The sequence below is a fragment of the Tympanuchus pallidicinctus genome, unplaced genomic scaffold (genome assembly GCF_026119805.1).
Source record: "Tympanuchus pallidicinctus isolate F22 unplaced genomic scaffold, pur_lepc_1.0 scaffold29, whole genome shotgun sequence".
NCBI classification, from domain to species: Eukaryota; Metazoa; Chordata; class Aves; order Galliformes; family Phasianidae; genus Tympanuchus; species Tympanuchus pallidicinctus.
The window spans coordinates 779,599-795,864 of record NW_026294746.1 but is presented as its reverse complement, the minus strand read 5'-3'; the positions used below and the strand labels follow the sequence as shown (position 1 = coordinate 795,864).

General features: G+C 52.6%; 1 protein-coding gene across 1 annotated transcript in view; it reads left to right on the top strand.

Annotated features, from left to right (window-relative positions):
- AJAP1 (adherens junctions associated protein 1) overlaps positions 1-11,307 on the top strand; it is a 37,041-nt gene extending 25,734 nt beyond the window's left edge. Inside the window, exons 3-6 of the mRNA XM_052691918.1 lie at positions 525-612; positions 1,447-1,689; positions 2,640-2,769; positions 6,533-11,307. Of these exons, the coding sequence (XP_052547878.1) occupies positions 525-612; positions 1,447-1,689; positions 2,640-2,712 (404 nt within the window). The 3' untranslated portion in view covers positions 2,713-2,769; positions 6,533-11,307. The remainder of the gene's footprint in view (positions 1-524; positions 613-1,446; positions 1,690-2,639; positions 2,770-6,532) is intronic.
- Positions 11,308-16,266: the final 4,959 nt, after the last annotated feature.

The window sequence follows — 16,266 nt, the reverse complement described above, 5'->3', positions numbered from 1 at the left end:
TGCTGCCTGGGGCTGCTCCCAGCCCTGTGCTGTGGGAGAAGGGCAGAGGGATGCGATGTGCTGTCCTGGGGGAATGCCTTGGGGGTGTTCATGTACCAAGAACTCTTCCTTTTCCCTTTTCCCTTTTCCCTTTTCCCTTTTCCCTTTTCCCTTTTCCTTTTTCCCTTTTCCCTTTTCCCTTTTCCCTTTTCCCTTTTCCTTTTTCCCTTTTCCCTTTTCCCTTTTCCCTTTTCCTTTTTCCCTTTTCCCTTTTCCCTTTTCCCTTTTCCCTTTTCCTTTTTCCCTTTTCCCTTTTCCCTTTTCCCTTTTCCCTTTTCCCTTTTTCTTTTTTTCCCCCTTTCCACTTTCCCATTCCCTTTTCCTTCCTTCTGCCCTCTTCCCTCTTTCCTTTCCCCTCCCCTTCCATTCCCTTCCATCCCTTTCCCTTTCCCTTGTCTCGCTTTTTTCCCTTCCCTTTCCTATCTCTGCAGGTGCTGTGCTGTCCCCCTGGTTTCCTATCTCTGTTCTGATTCCTTCTCTTCCAGGTCTGGCAGTCCATCAGATCATCACTATTACCGTGTCCCTCATCATGGTCATAGCTGCTCTGATAACAACTCTTGTCTTAAAAAACTGGTAAGGGGCCTCATGGTGGGGCTGGGCTGGGACAGGCTTCCCGTGGAGAGGGATTTCACACCCAAACTACAGCAAGCATTGGCTGGCTCAGTTTGGTGACTTAGGGAGGATGCTTGAGCATCATGGCCGGGTGAGCGGCCTTTGCAAGACCCTGCAGTGACGTCATCCAGTGACGTCATCCAGTGACGTCATCCAGTGACGTCATCCAGTGACGTCATCCAGCAAGCTGCCTGCATTCTGTGGCCCTGCAGGTTGCACTGCTTCTCTCCCACCTTCCCGAGGCTCCAGGGCTGGATCCTCTCTTCTGAGCCTCTCGGGTGCCACCAGTTCTAAGTGTGCCCCATCACCTGGAGCGCTCCTGTGCACCTCCAGCTTCATTTGCTCTCATTTATTCCCTTAACACAGGCTGTGCGCCTGGTAAAATAGGTTAGCTTCTTGCTTCAGGCACTCGTGACTTTACCTATTTTCCCAGAGAAACTGCCCTACTTTGAGGTCAGTGGTGCCAGCTGCCGCGATGCCGCTGTGCTCTGGGACTCAGAGGTCCCCAGCAGCAAAGCAGAGCCTTGGTGGCATTGCTGAGCTCCCATCGTGTCCCAGAGCTGCGTGCAGGTCGGGCTTCCCCATGCAGGAGGCAGAGATACAGCCCTGCAGTTACTCAGCTGGTGCCTCCCCTTTAGAAAGGTTTCAAATAAATAAATAAGAAAGAGCACTGGACTGGGAGCTGTTCTATCCAAAGTGCCAGAATTGCAACGTGATATCAAACGATGTTTGTAATTAATGGCTGATAATGCAGTGTGTCCCCCCCCCCCCCCCCGTGCTCCTCTCCCCACGCAGCTGTGCGCAAAGCGGGGCCGCGCGGCGCAACGGCCACCAACGCAAAATCACACAGCAGGAGGAGAGCTGCCAGAACCTGACCGACTTCACCCCCGCCCGCGTGCCCAGCAGCCTGGACATCTTCACAGCCTACAACGAAACGCTGCAGTGCTCCCATGAGTGTGTCAGGACGCCGGTGCCAGTGTACACGGAGGAGGCATTGCACTCGCCTGGAGATTACAAAGCAACCTTCAATGGAAACAGGTGGGGTGATGCAGAGCCGTGTTCCCGTGCGCCCTGGTCCTGCTTGTCTCCATCCCGTTCCTGGTTTGCAGTAAAGCATGGCTGTGCCACACCGTGCCCTTGCAGAGTCAGTGTCCCTTCCCTTGAGCGGCTCTTGAGCATCGTGGATGGGTTTGGCACCGCATTTCTCAGTTCCCTGCCTCCACCCCCAGCCAGGAAATGTTTCTCAGATCCATCTTCCAGAATTTCTGCCGTCTCCTAAGTGCCATCTAAAGAGCTGCTGGCTTGTGAATGGGCGATGTGATTAATGAAGGAGCAGGCTGCAAGAAGCAAATGAGCCATTTGTCTGGCACGAAATAAAGATATGTTAACGAGGGGCATAATGGGAGCTGACAGAGCTGTGTGAGCCCATCTCCAGGTGCCCCCCACCCGCACAGGGAGGAATGCAGGAGGACGGGGTGACCCCACGACATTTGCCCGTTGTGTTTTTTAATGCTTCCTCCCGTCTTGGAAGGCACAGATTTGGGATTTTCAAACCATTTTGTTGTGTGTGTGTCAGTGTGGCCATGAACCCCTATGGGCTGATATGGGGTGGGCAAGTGCTGCTCCCCTGCCTCATCCACTTGCTGGCAGCTCGCTGCTGTCAGCCTTGAGGCGATGCTTTCTGGGCAGCCCCACACAGGCAGCGCACAGCCCCACGTCCCACACGTAGCAGTGGTTCCACTCGGAGGGGATGCTGGGGATGTCCCCATAGGGTTGCTGTGGGTTGGCTGAGTGTCCCCATGCCAACCCCCCAGCCGTGCTTCTTCCCCTGCTTTGCACCACCCCAGTTTCCCAGGCCAATGAGTGCCATCAAAGCATTGCTGTAGAGGTTTTGCTCTCCCTCTGATGAAGCTGATGTGCACAGCACCTCCACAGCTCGCTCGTGTTGCACACCAGCACATGCAAGCCCATTTTTCTGCTCGCTGCAGACCCTCTTCTTCTGATCGGCATCTTATTCCTGTGGCCTTTGTGTCTGAGAAATGGTTTGAAATCTCCTGCTGACTGGCCGAAGCCTGTTTTACTTCCTGGGCAGGGCAGACGCCGTCTGGCTGTTTCCTGGTAGGTACGGGCTGCCCACATCCCAGCATGGTGGGGTCCCGGGGGGAGGTGGCTGTGTGCTGGGGCTGGGGTGGGCTCCATTGGCTTTCTGTTCTGCTGTTGCATTGTTTGGGGATTGTTTTGAATGTTTGTTAGCCGGCTTGGGTTGCTTTCACCTACTTGTTCCCACGAAGGTGGCAAGAAAGCAATTAGGCTTCACTGTGTTCTGCATCACAGCAGGGCTGCAGTGCCAGCTCCAGCCCCACGCTCAGGTACATGAACCCGTCGGTCCCAAGCCCCTGCTGCAATGAATCATACATTCAGTGTAAATGAAACTTCCAGCCTCCCCTGGCTGCAGCTTGCTCGGAACAGCCCGTTAAACATCACACTCGGCAACTGAACACAGCAATATAATGAGATTAGAATGGAAAGGAATAAAAAGTTAATGGTCCCAGGCAGTGCGTGGCTGGGGCAGGGCACAGGGCTGAGCCCAGCCTTCTTGGAGGGCACTGCAGCCAGCAGAGCCTGGGAAAGCGGCTCCAGAGAGAGCCTTGAGCGCTTAGCATCCAAGTGAGTTCTTACACAGTGAGCATCTTGAGCTCCTGAGGGAGGGAACCTTCTGGGGTGAAGCCAGAGGGCTCTTAGTCCCCATCTGTTAATGTTCTCTCGTTGTTTCGCCAATTCAGCTGTTGTGGCCACAAGGACTTGTGTTGGTGAGCAGGGAACAGCATAAAGCAGGTCTGAGAGAGGTTCTGCATTGGAATGCACGTCAGAAAGCCAGCAGCCATGGCATGCTGTACCCTTTGCTTTGTAGGCTGTGAGAGCTGACCCTTGGCTTAAAATGATTTTAGAAGAAGCAAAACAGAAACCAACCCAATCCTACTGCACAGCTATGGTGCCTGGAGGAGAGTGGCTGCTGCCCGCTGCAGGAAACCTGTGCAATTCCCGCTGCTGCTCCTCAGCATCCTGTGCAGTTCTGTGCCAAGGGCTGAGTCCCTGCTCATTGCAATGGATTTCTTTAAATAGTCCAAAGCTGCTCCATTACGCTTTATTAAATCCTTGAAATTCTCATTGACCTGTTTTCCTGGAATCCATAAAATTCATATCAATGCGCTCCGGAAAAATCTATCCAAATTCTACCCGAAGCGTTAGCCCTGTGATAGCATTTCAATTATTTATGAAGTTCTGTTGGGTTTCATTAATATCACCTAAATGAGATTATTCCAATGCCCACACACGTGAGCCTGCACCAGGGCAGCTCTGTGTGCAGGTGTTTGCCTGTGGGCTGTCCCCTCTGTGATTGCTGTCTGGTCGCTGGGTTTTAGCCCCAGCAGCAGTGGAAGGATGCTCTGGTGCTTGTGGGTTAGCTGCAGCTCTCCCTTCCAGCACATTTCTTGCAGTGTGTGTGCAAGGGATGGGCCTGAAACAGCCCAAGAGCAGAGCACTGTGCAGTGCACAGCGATTGGAAACTGCACAATCCTTGGCACTGGGGGCACCTTCCCTTGGAAAGGCTCAGAGTACTTTGCAAGTATTAATTGGTGGCACTTCACAGCTCCTAGCTCTCTAATAAGCAAATTAGTGCCACCAGATGTGTACATTCAGAGCTCGAGGCGTGAGACATGATGTGACCAGGGACAAGGATGGTGGGAGTGCAGAGAGGATGGGGAAACGGTGTGGAGATGAACACTGTGAGGTTGGGCAGGAGATCTGTGGGGACCGTTCAGGTTGTGCTCAGGGTATGGGAGCTGAGCATCGCTGCTGAGTTGGCAGCTCAGTCACTGATGGGTGAGCTGGGCCACTTGGGTGGAAGGGACAGCACTGTGTAGGTGTAGGGTTGGAATAGTGTAGGTGTAGGATTGGCACAGTGTAGGTGTAGGGTTGTCACGGTGTGAGGGCAGTGTGGCACAGCCTGCTCTGGTTGCTGCAGGCAGCACTGAGCTTTTGTAAGACAAACTGGTGGAACTCATCTGCTTACATGGCAAGCAGATGCTGAAGTTGTTTCCTTAGGTCAGGTTGTCCTCTGCCAACACGAGCTGTTTGTGTGACACCGGAGCCGTCCCCGCTGCAGCGCTGGCCCTCTGAAGAGCAGAGAGCTGTGCCCATGGAGAACAGCTGCTGGAGTTTTCCAGCAGATTTCACCCGCCTGCTGCCAAACCCCTCCGGAGCGCTCGCTCGTAGATGAATGTCACACCTCTGCAACAGGCAGCACAGCAGCTATTTCTGCACTTCAGTAGCCAGGATCCCTTCTCACAGGCCGGCGCAGCTGCAGCAGCAGTGTGGCCCGGGGCTGTTTTCTGTGCACAGTGAAGTGGTCAATTACAGCATTGGCGCCGGGAGCTGAGTGAGGAGTGCTGGGGGTTCATCTGCAGAGCCGCAGCCAGCAGGGCTGCTTTGTTGGGCTTCGCACCGGCCGCTGGGCTTCTGAAATCAAGTTTGGTCTTTTGCATTGTTCCTGTCCTTAATCCCACTCTCTTTGACTGAAAAACCGCATGGAATGAGATTATACAAAAATCTGTGAGGTTGATGGAGCACTGACCTACTTTGCACAAAGAGGCGATTTGGATACAATACAAATTGTACCTCCTGCAACGCGTGCACGAAGTGGGATCCATCCAGAGCTGCGTGCGCCTTCAGCGTCGGCGCAGGAGAAGTGGGCATTTGAGAGTCTGAAATCTCCTCGGCGTGACAGTGCTGATCCGACCCCAGCTTTTTTCACAAGGCAGCCCACATGGCTGGAATTGTATGGTAACGCTGTGCTTTGTGCGCTGCCTTGTCCTCCTTCTGCCTGACAACAGCAAGTGGTTTGTATTAACATTAACAGATAATGAGTCATCGCAAAGATCGGGCTTGTCTTCTGAGGAATAACAAGCATTCCCAGCACAGCCCCAGAACAAAAGCTTAAGGACTCGCTAGAATCTGCCCAGCTAATTAATTGGAACGCCGGCATCCTTATTGGAGATGGTGCATGCTAGACATCGTGCTTAAAAGTGATGTTGCATTGCAGAGTGCTGATCACCAGCTAGCCAGAGGTCACAGGGCATAGGACGGCACTTCTGCTGGCACGGGGCTGTCAGTGGAGCTGCCCCATGTGCAGCAATCACAAGGCACGCCAGGCTGCAGTGCAACGCGTATCGACAGCCATAAAACCCCGTATGCATAAAGTGGCCCCAGCACTGGTGGGGACTAATTGTCTTCTGAAGGTTTAAAGATCACGTAGGGAGCAATCTGTCAGAGGATGGCAAATAAATAGCTTGAGAAGAACTTCAATAGGATCTCTGTTTTTGATGCTTAACCAATTTTCTATTGATTTCTTTAGGGCATTTAACTTTAGAAAATCTTGTTAGTACTCATCATCGCCTTCTCATCTGCCAGAGCACTCGATGCTCTTATCCTAAGTATGAAAAGCTCCAGAATGATGAGAAATAAATTACACTTCGGAAAGCAGGCCGAGAAGTGTGCAGTAAGGCACACCTAAGCTCCTTACTCACTCCTGCTCTTCACCCAAAGCATCACCTCTGCACCAGCACGGGTGGGACGCTGCATCCCAGTGTTGCACGTGGCAGGAGTGGGGCTGGGGGCTGGGTTGGACCAGGCAGGGCCGGGACCTGTCCCTGCATGGGGTTTGTGTGGTCAGCGGGGTGGGCACCGCAGGGCAGTGGGGCTGATCCTTACCACGGCTGGTGGGCGACAGCAAATGTGACTGCAGCCTGAGAGAACTGATGCACGGCTGGGTGCGTTTCCCTGTTGTGAACTTAATCTTTCGTTCTCTTTTCGTTTTCCGCAGGATTCCATTGGTGAACCTGTAAAAAAAAAATTAAAAATAATGGGTTACCTGTCCCTACCATTTCTGTTTACCAGTAGGAGACTCAAAGAGCAGCGTTCTATGGGCCAAATATATTTTTATAAAAATGAACACGCCTGTAGGTAACTGCGTTTTTCCAAGAGTGCGTTTTTTGTTTGTTTGGAGAAGAGAAAAGCGTGCGAGCAAAGAATCCCACGAAGGAAGAGGAAACCGAGAGGAGCTGGAAGGAGCAGGACTGAGCAGCTGGACCTTGGGATACGGACTACGATTCTGAACCTGTGCCAATAATACCATTATGTGCCATGTACTGATGCAAAAGACTTCGTGAGAAGCAGAAGCTAAGTCAGTAACACGCAGAAATGCTACCGAGGACAGGGGAGGGGCGTCTCTTCCGATGGGGTCATTGATTCCGGTCCACATGCATACATACATATGATATATATACAGAGAAAATATATACACACACAGAACACTTTTTTTGTACTGTAGCAATTTTTGAAGATCTTAAATACTCATTTTTAAAGAAAACGTCACGGGCTAAAAGTCTGATTTCTTTAACATGCATAATATGACCTAGTTAAAGCGATGTTTTCTACTTGGGCAGCTTGCCTTTCCAACCTAGATGTGTATATATAGATAGACATATACATATATATATGTGTGTGTGTATGTATAAGCATATATATGTATGTATACATATATAGATAGTTTTATTTTCATTCTGGAGATGCGTTTCCAGCGGTGGGGGCCTGGAGGGGCCGCGCTGGCAGTGGGTGCTCGCGCCGTGCAGCCGCGATGCAGTGGGCTTGGAGAGCTTTGAAAGCGGGTCTGGAGCAAGAGCAGATTGGAAAAGGGGTTTTCCAGCTGTTTGCAGCCTGAGCATCGTGGGGATGGCACCGCAGGGGGCAAAGTCAGGGTGCAGAGGGGTCTGCTGGCGTCCCATCATGAGATGCTTCCTGCTGTGCTGCTTCAGAGCGCGAAGGGCAGCGGAGTTCAGACCAAAGTCCTCCGGTTCTTTTTGTAACTCACCCCTTCCGAGTGTATGAACGTTTTTTTAGAGTTATCCAGATTCGCATTCTGATCATCTGCTCAATCCTCAGCTCCATTTCTTTATTCTCTGTGTGTCGTTCCAAGAAAAGGCAACTCGGCCCTTCTGGCACTGCGCATCACCCTGCACGCAGCCGCTTCGTTCCATAGCATTCTCTGTCCTTTTCTGATGGGGTTTTGTATCCTGGAGAGTTTTCCCCCACCTTATGGAAGCTGCCCCAAGTAGAAGTCTTCCGTGCCAGAGGTGGATGTGAACTGAACATCCCTGGGGGCACTGGCAGCGTTCCCTGTGGCTCTGGGGCAGCTGAGCAGCCTGCGGAGCTGGACGCAGGGTTATGTTGGGTCTGGAGGGTTTTGTTCCATAGCAGAGCCGGTTCCTTTTGCAGCAGGGTCTCTGCAGGGCTCCTTGCCCCTTTGTGTGTTGCTGATGCAAGTGGTGCAGCCCCTGCCAATGATCCTCGCTGTCGCATTGCTTCAGTTTTCCTTCTTTGTCTCACTTCTCTGGCCCCGATCCGCTCCAGCTCTGCCATCGTGTTGTGCTTTACCCATCGATCTTTCTATTTATTTGTATCTACTGGCTGCACCAAGTCCTTCCCGTGGGTATTCAGTGTAATCTTGATAGCAGTTTGACATCATGAGATATATCTGAGTCCCTCGTTCCTGGCACCGGGAGCATCGTGGTGAGCTCCTTCCCTTAGGGAGCCACTGCTTGGAGCTCGGTCCGGTGGAGCCACGGGGAGGGGGATGTGTCTGCATGTCTGTATGTCAGGGAGCACAGTCAGACAGCTCCAACCCCAGGCAGGGCTCCATTGCTATGAGCTTCCCCCACTCTGCAGAAGGACATGGCCCGGCCACCCTGAGGCTGCTCAGCGCTGAGCCAGGAGACAAACGTAGATGCACAATCTTCCCTTATTTATAAGGACCAACAGCACTTGCACTTTATCAGAGAAATCCTCACATCCCTATGCATGCCAAGCACACCAAGAAAAGGAACAACTGCCAGCAGGAAGGAAAGGAAGGGAGGGAGGAGAAGAGCTGTGAATGTGTTGGTTTACCAGGCAGGACTCAGCATCCTGGTGCAATTTTGTAGTAAATAGAAATGAAACCATGTTTCTTTCATTCCTTACTATTGATGAGAACCAAAAAAAAACACCAAAAAAACATGACGTGAAAACCTGGAGCTGTATGTTCCCAGGAAGGTGGTGGAATCTCCATCCCTGGAGATGCTCAAGAAGTACAAAGATGTGGCACTTGGGGACATGGTTTAGTGGACATGGTAGAGGTGGGTTGGGGTTGGATTTGAGGATCTTAGAGGTCTGTTCCAACCTGAATGATTCTTTGGTTGCATGATTCCGTGTTAGTGGAGTAGACCTGTTGGGGAGACTTATTGCATGGGGGAAGAGCAAGAGGTGCAGTGTTTGCAGGCACGTTCTGATGAGCTGTGCCACGCCGTGGCCGCCCCATCCCACTGCTATCTGCTGCAGCAACAGATGACTGCTCTGCATGGATGCCTTCAGCCCTGTGCAGACAGCAGCTCTGCCCTGAGCTGGTGGTCATTGCTCCAAGTTCCACTGATGTGAGCCAGCCCAAAACTCATTCGTAATAACGGGGAGGCTCTGCAGATGCTGCTGCTGCCGCCGGGTGCTCAGATGTGCTGGAACTGCTTGCCCGAGCAGCCAGGGCTGGCTGCATTGCAAGGACATGTGCACATTTGGAGAATTAGGCCTTGAGAAAGGATTTTTCTTTTGTCATTCAGCAGCTGAGCCTGCTTTCCAGCCAAACAGCAGTGGGAAGCACTGCGCCTTTCCATGGAGCGCCGGGGCCACGCCGTGCTGTCGGGTTGTGCTTGGTGCAAGTGAGCCGGCAGCTCGGAGGGAGAGTTGGGATGTTTGCTCTGCCATAAGCTTCCAGCCAACTTCTTTTCATTTCACTCTATGGGTTTCTTACTCCTTTGGTGGTTCTCAAGAAATATAACCCAGCTGCCAGATCCCCAGATGCGTAGCGGTGCGTTTGTGTTTCGCTGTGGCTCTGCCCCGTTGCAGGGAATGGGAACGAGGCCCTTCCCCGTGCCCCCATGGGGGCTGGGGGGCCAGGTGCCCAGGTGGCTGCCCATATCTCAACACCCAATTGTTTACCTTCATTCTGTCTTCCCAGCGAGAGAAATGGGCATCCCACTGCGGGTTTCATGGGAGCACTGCTGGGAAGGAAGCTCCCACAGCATTCTTGTGACTCAATTCATTTCCAGTGTGGGTAGGAATGTGGAGCAGTGACAGCGAAACAGGCATAGCGATGACGAGAGCGCTGCAGAGATGGATTTCAGGTTACCTCTTCTCCATTGGCAGCTTGTTACAAAGGAAAGGTAATTCAGCTAAAACGGTAGTTCAATAGTAGATATTCTACACATATTATATATTTTGTAAAAAAAATAAAATAGAATAAAAATATATATGTAATAACTCAGCCCACCCATTCCAGGATGACTGCGGTTGGAATTTTTTCATTCAACCAGCTATAAAATCTGTACGTGAGTTTTTCAAAACCAGCAAGAAATCCCTTCTCCATCTCAGACATCTGTGGGTCCGCTTCGGTCTGCAGGTCTCACCCAACGCTTCTCACCCATTTTTAAGAATTATTCTCAGCATTTCTAGGGTACATTTTTAAACAGCGTCGTGAGTGGAGATATTTACTATGAGAAAAAGTACACGTTGCACAAAAATGTACACTAAGGGCACAGATTTCTGACCCAGATTCCTCTATTTTAGGTTCCGAGGGGTTTATTTTATTTTTTTGTGTTTGATAGGACATGTACAGTTTACAGTTTATTTTTATTTTGCCAAAAAACAAAAAACAAAAAAAACATTTTCTAACATGCGACAGCTTTTACTTTGTAACCGGTTTTACATCACTGAATATTTCTTTTTTTTTTTTATTTCCTGGGAAAATTCTGTAACATCAGGCGTCGATGCGCGGCGGTGCCTCCATGGGGACACGGCCTGGGGCACCCAGCCCAGCCCTGCTGATGTGTACAGAGGCTGCGGCTGATGGACGGACAGATGGACAGGCAGACAAACAGGCAGACAAACGGACAGATAGGCGGACAGATGGGCCGATGGACAGGCAGACGGATGGACAAATAGGCAAACTGACAGGCAGACGGATGGACAGGCGGACAAACAGATGGACAGACAGGCAGACAGGTGGACAGGGAGATGGACAGGCAGACAGATGGACCAGCGGATAGACAGGCAGACAAACGGACAGATAGGCAGATGGGCCGATGGACAGGCAGACGGATGGACAAACAGGCAAACTGACAGGCAGACAGGCAGAAGATGGACAGACGTGGACAGGCGGACAAACAGATGGACAGACAGGCAGACAGGTGGACAGACAGACAAACAGGTGGACAGATGGACAGGCAGGCGGATGGATGGACTGACAGATGGACAGGCAGACGGACAGCTGGGCACGGCAGCCCCGTGGCTCTGGGCAGCCCTGGCACTCCGTGTGCCCGGGGCTGGGCTGCCCTCGGCCGGCTGTGGTTCCACACAGGTGAATATTTTATTCCGGAGTGGTTTTCTTTTGTTTTTAATTTGTCTCTGTACTTCGAAGCTGTGTATTTGGAAGCACTGTAAATGCGACCCTATACCGATTTCCCTGTGTATATTTAGTACTCTGATGTTGCTATTAAAACTGATATGAGAACCGCGCGCCGGCTCGTGACTCGCTTCCTCTGTGCTCCCATCTGGGGTTACAGGGCAGGAGGCACCCGGAGCATCCCCAGCTCACTGTGCCAGCCCAAGACCCCCCAGCAGAGGCAGAACCCCATGGGATCATTGGGTTTCATGGGGACTCGTGGGTTGTCTCACCCCAACGAGGGGATGGCACGGCCGGGATCCTCCAGCACCGTCTGTCCTGGAAAGGGGAAGAACCCAGTGCAGCTTTGAAGCAGGGATGGCTGCCGGTTTCATCTGCTGGGGGTGCTGAACCCTTCCTGCAGCAGTGAGCTGCTCATCCCCAGCCCAGCCGAACCCTGCTCCAATGCTGTCTTGTGTGGGAAAATATATGGGAAAAGAGAGAGGGACAGAGTGAGATGCTCTTCTTTTTAGGGTCAAATTGGCATCTTAAATCACCGTGACAGTGTGTACAAGCCAACGGAATGCGAATGGCCCCGGTGCTGCGCAGATCAGTGGGGAACTCCGTCGGTTTCCAAACACACGTGGGATTTCAGGGCAATGAAATACAGCGTTGGGATCTCATTCCTTTCCCTGCTATTCATCACAGCTGGAAAAGTACTCACCGGCCCCAACTGCCGGAACAAAGGAGAAATATTGTGCTGAGCCACGCAGCCCGGAGCTGGGGCCGAGGAGCAGCCCAGGAGCCACGCAGGTCTCCCATGGGCAGTGATGCCACGCAGGAGGGTTGCTCTAGGGCTTCGTGCACTGGATCGCTGCCCATGAGGAGCAGCGAGCAGAGCTGAGTCAGCCAGCAGCAGGGTGAGACTGCAGAACGGGACGGGAAACAACACACCATCATCACCACACGCTGATGCCGCAGCGCACAGCTCTGTTAAAAAGCAGGACTAAGCGTTATCCAAGTTTAATGATTGTAATTACACCGGGGCGAAGTAATTACTGGGGATATTTTAAGCATCAATCAACACGCTATTTTGAAGAACGGATCCCTGATTTATCCAGGGCGAGGTGGTAAGCATCAGCTCACAACAATGCTCCTCCAGAAAGAGGAAGCGACCAAGCAACTGGGTCAAGATGTGGGTGCAGGTTCTTAAGAGCAAATTCAGTCGTTTGGGTTTTTTTGGTGAAGGGGCAAAAGGACCCCAACCAAGGGGACCCAGTGGTGCCTCAATGGAGCCAGACTGCAGGCTGCAGGCTGTAAGCAGGACGTCGGCATGGCAGTGGCAGTACCCCCACTGCAGGGCTCTGAGGTTGGCAGGGGGGATTGAGGCTGGGTCAGGGTGACAGTGGTTCCTGTGGCTCCCTGGCTGGATGTAACACAGTGTCTGCATCATTTTCCTGATGGATCATTCTTAAATCACCCAGGACAGGCTTCAGGGCCCGGCACTGAAGCGATAGAAGGCACTTCAGTCCAATAAATGGTGGAAATGTGCTATGCTGAGTGCTGTTCCTTATTAAAAGTTTAGATGTGTCACACGAGCTGACTGCTCTCCCAGCCAAGACCTGCATGTTTCACACTGCTTTGAGGTGCTGTGAGGTCCCCGTGGGCTCAGGGCACTGCAGCATCCTGAGGGTGGGTGGCTCTGAGCAGCCCCTGCTCCTGCGCCGTGCCCTGGAGCTGCAGCTTTGGCATTCAGAAACATCCAGGTACACCCAATAAATAACGAGTGTGGAGAGATTGGTTTATTACTGCAAGGCAATTTGTGGTAATAAGAGGTTTGGAGCAGCAAAGCCTCTCAGCGGAGAGCTGAATTATGGCAGGAAGGCATTGGGAAGGAAGAGCTTGGATCTGCGGTGTGCAGGAGGATGCAGAATGTGCTGGCAGCACTGGGCTCCAGGGTGGGGAGGCCAGGAGGGCTGCCTCCAAAATCCCATTGCTCCCCATGGGCAGACAGGGAGAGGCTCCTTGCTGAGGGGCTGAGAAATGGAGCTGGGGAGCGGAAGCAGAGTGTGAGGGCTGCCACGGCGAGGTTAGATCTTGTCTGGGTTTTATTGGCACTGCTCTGATCCGATCCCCGGGGCTCTCAGACCTTCCTTGCTTCTGCCAGGAATGACAAGTCAATATATTTTTAATAAACTCACCTGATTGAAATCCTCGCCGTTCCCGTAGCTCTGTTCATACTCCAAGCATGATATTAACTGAGAACACACATTTATCTTAGTTCCTTGTCAGACCCAAACGCGGCTGGAGTTCCTGCAGGGTTGTCATTATCCTCCTCGTGCTGATGCTGAAGATGGCAGGATGTGGGCTGACAGTTGCACAAGGAGCGGTGCAGGGCTGCAGCGGGGGTCTGGGGGTCTGGGGGAAACTGGAGGCTGCTCATCCCACCTTTACCTTCAGAGTGAGAGGCAGCTGCTCCACGCTTCCCCTGGAGCCTCCTCTCCACCCTGCCATGGGCTCAGGGCCTTGGGCAGACCCAGCCTGGCACTGCCTTCCCCCGCTGCTCGGAGGCTCGTGAGGCTGCCAGCGTTCTGCCCTCAGTCTGCACAAAAGCACAGCTTGACATTTATTTTTCCTTATCTCTTTCTCTGTCGTATTTTCCTTCCTCTTGCTTCAGACTCTGTGCTGACACCCAGACCAGCAGCTACAAACGCAGCAGCGGATCGCAGCCAACTCCATTTGTAAAATGGTTTTGTGAAGCCATGAGAAAAGCAATATTCGTGTAACAGCCCATCAACCTGTACATTGAAGCAATTAGCTGCGACCACAGTCCCTGATAAAGAAGAGCCCCATGTTGGCCAATTTGCTTTCGATCAGCCCAGAGTGGTGCTCAGGGAGCATCCTGCAACCCGCAGCACGCAGCCACTCGGGCTTTGCACCGGGATTTTTGCACTGTTGCTCACCCAGAGCTTTTTGGGAGGTGGATCTGGTGGGGATGGGTATCAGCAGCCTGGCCCCATTGCTTGGTGATGATGAGAGCCCTGCTCCCTGCCTGCTGGCAGTGTGTGTTCAGCTGCACTGCTGCATCCCACCGACCTTGCGCATGGCACAGGCTGAAAAGCAAGAGCCAGAGATACATTGAAAATACAAACTCAACCTTTCCCCTCAGGACAGGCAGGTTCCCACGCTGTCTGTCGTAATTGATTCCCCAACCTCCTCTCCTCCATCAGAGGGCAGCGACCGGGTGAGGGACCCAACACCTCTGCCGAGGTGTGAACCAGCAGGGGATGGAGCAGCAGAGAGGCACAGAGAATCGTCTGCTGAGTCCATTGCTGAGCAATTCTCCCCTTTTGAGCCAGGTGAGAAAAGCTGTGTGTGGTTCTTTCTGTGCTACCCGCTATGCCTAAGAAGACTGGCACGTGGTGCAAGCCCTACAGAGCAAGCCAGGTCCCAGGGAGACAACACACTGAGATCCTGTGCTGTGGGGAATCACAGCCCTGTGGCAGCCCAAGCACGCAGCACCGGGGCTTGGGAACATCCTTTCTTTGGGGCCATGGGAAGCCAGCAGGCAGCAGCAACTTGTGGGTGGCAATGAACCAAAAGGCTTCAGCGCATCTCATGGGTCACAAAGAGGAAGGACAAAAGGCCAAAAAGATGTGCCTTTTGCTGGAGACCGTCTGATCGTGTTTGTAACCCTCTGAATTGACTTGGAACAGTTTGCTCTCCAAGTTGCGCCGGGGGATAGAAAAGCACATTGTCAACTTGGGCTGAGTTTCAGGACTTGCAGAATGGAGAGGAAGCAAAGGTTCACCAGATCCATGACTTTCACTCCCAGGACACAACTGGGGCTGACTGCAAGGAGGGACATTCCCAAGGAAGTGGGGATGTGGGAACTGTGCCCCTGAGCAGAGAAACATGGTGAGGGGAAGGAGGTGGGGAAGGGAAGGAGGGGCGGCGGGAACAGAACCGAACGGGCATTTCTCAACTTAAACAAAGTTTGGAAGAGCTATTAAAGCAGGAGATCAGTGAAGGGGGAAATTGAAATGTTAGGGGATGGGATGGAAAATTAGGCACAGATAATGGCGTTAATAGCACCGGAGTTTGAAGTGCCCTCAGATAATTTGTCTGGAAGAGCTGTAAAACGCTCCTGTGTGAGGCTGTGCATGTACTGGGCGTCCCTGGGCAGCGGTGTGATGGGCACGGTGACCTGGGGCTGTGGGTGCTGTCACCGCTCCCAGGCGTCACCCATCAGTGTGACCATCCCACAGCGTGAGCCACGGTGCCCCTCTCAGCTCTGCCAGGCAGTGCGGGCTCCAAGCACAGATAAATCTGGCAATGGGGACCAGGATGTGCCAGGCTGTGCTCAGCATTGCCTGGCAGCTGCAGGGATTAGAGCTCAGTCGAGAGATTGCGCTGGGGATGTGAGAAGGTGCTTTGAAATTAGTCCGAGTCCAATGCCTTTTGATCTAAAGAGGATTTCGAGTGGAGCGAGAACACCCAGCCCTCCTCGTGCCAGGAGCAGCAGCTGCCTCCCTCCAGCTCAATCCTGGGGTTGCAGCACCTCAGGGTGGGAGTCTGCAGCTCCAGCAGTCACAGCATCCCCACAAAGGCACTGCTTCAGGGCACGGCCAGATCTTTAAAGGCCATCACTGCCAGGAGTGGGGGCATTACTCACAGATACCCCCCATGGTGCACCCTGGTGGCTGGAAAGGGAGTGTGGAGAGAATCCCTCCTGCATCCCACGGACCTGCAGCTCTCCAGTGCACTCATATAACATGGGAGTCCACTGCAGACCGTGGTTGTTAGCACAGAGCTCATCCTGCAGAACCTTTACCCAGGCCTACGGGAAGCAAAGCGTAGATGTAACGCACATAATGCAGTGCTGAGCAAAGTGCATATGTGAAATGGAAGGAGCAGCCGTGCGTGGTGGCATGGAAAGAGCAGTGGGAACGGACAGAGAGCCCATCAGTCACACTTGCTAGTGAGAAGGGCTTTTCTACAGCTAGCAGGAACTTGAAGCACCATTTGGTCTATGAGGCAAGAAAATCCCTGCAAAGCAAACCGTGCTGCCTTAGCAGCCAAATACAATGACA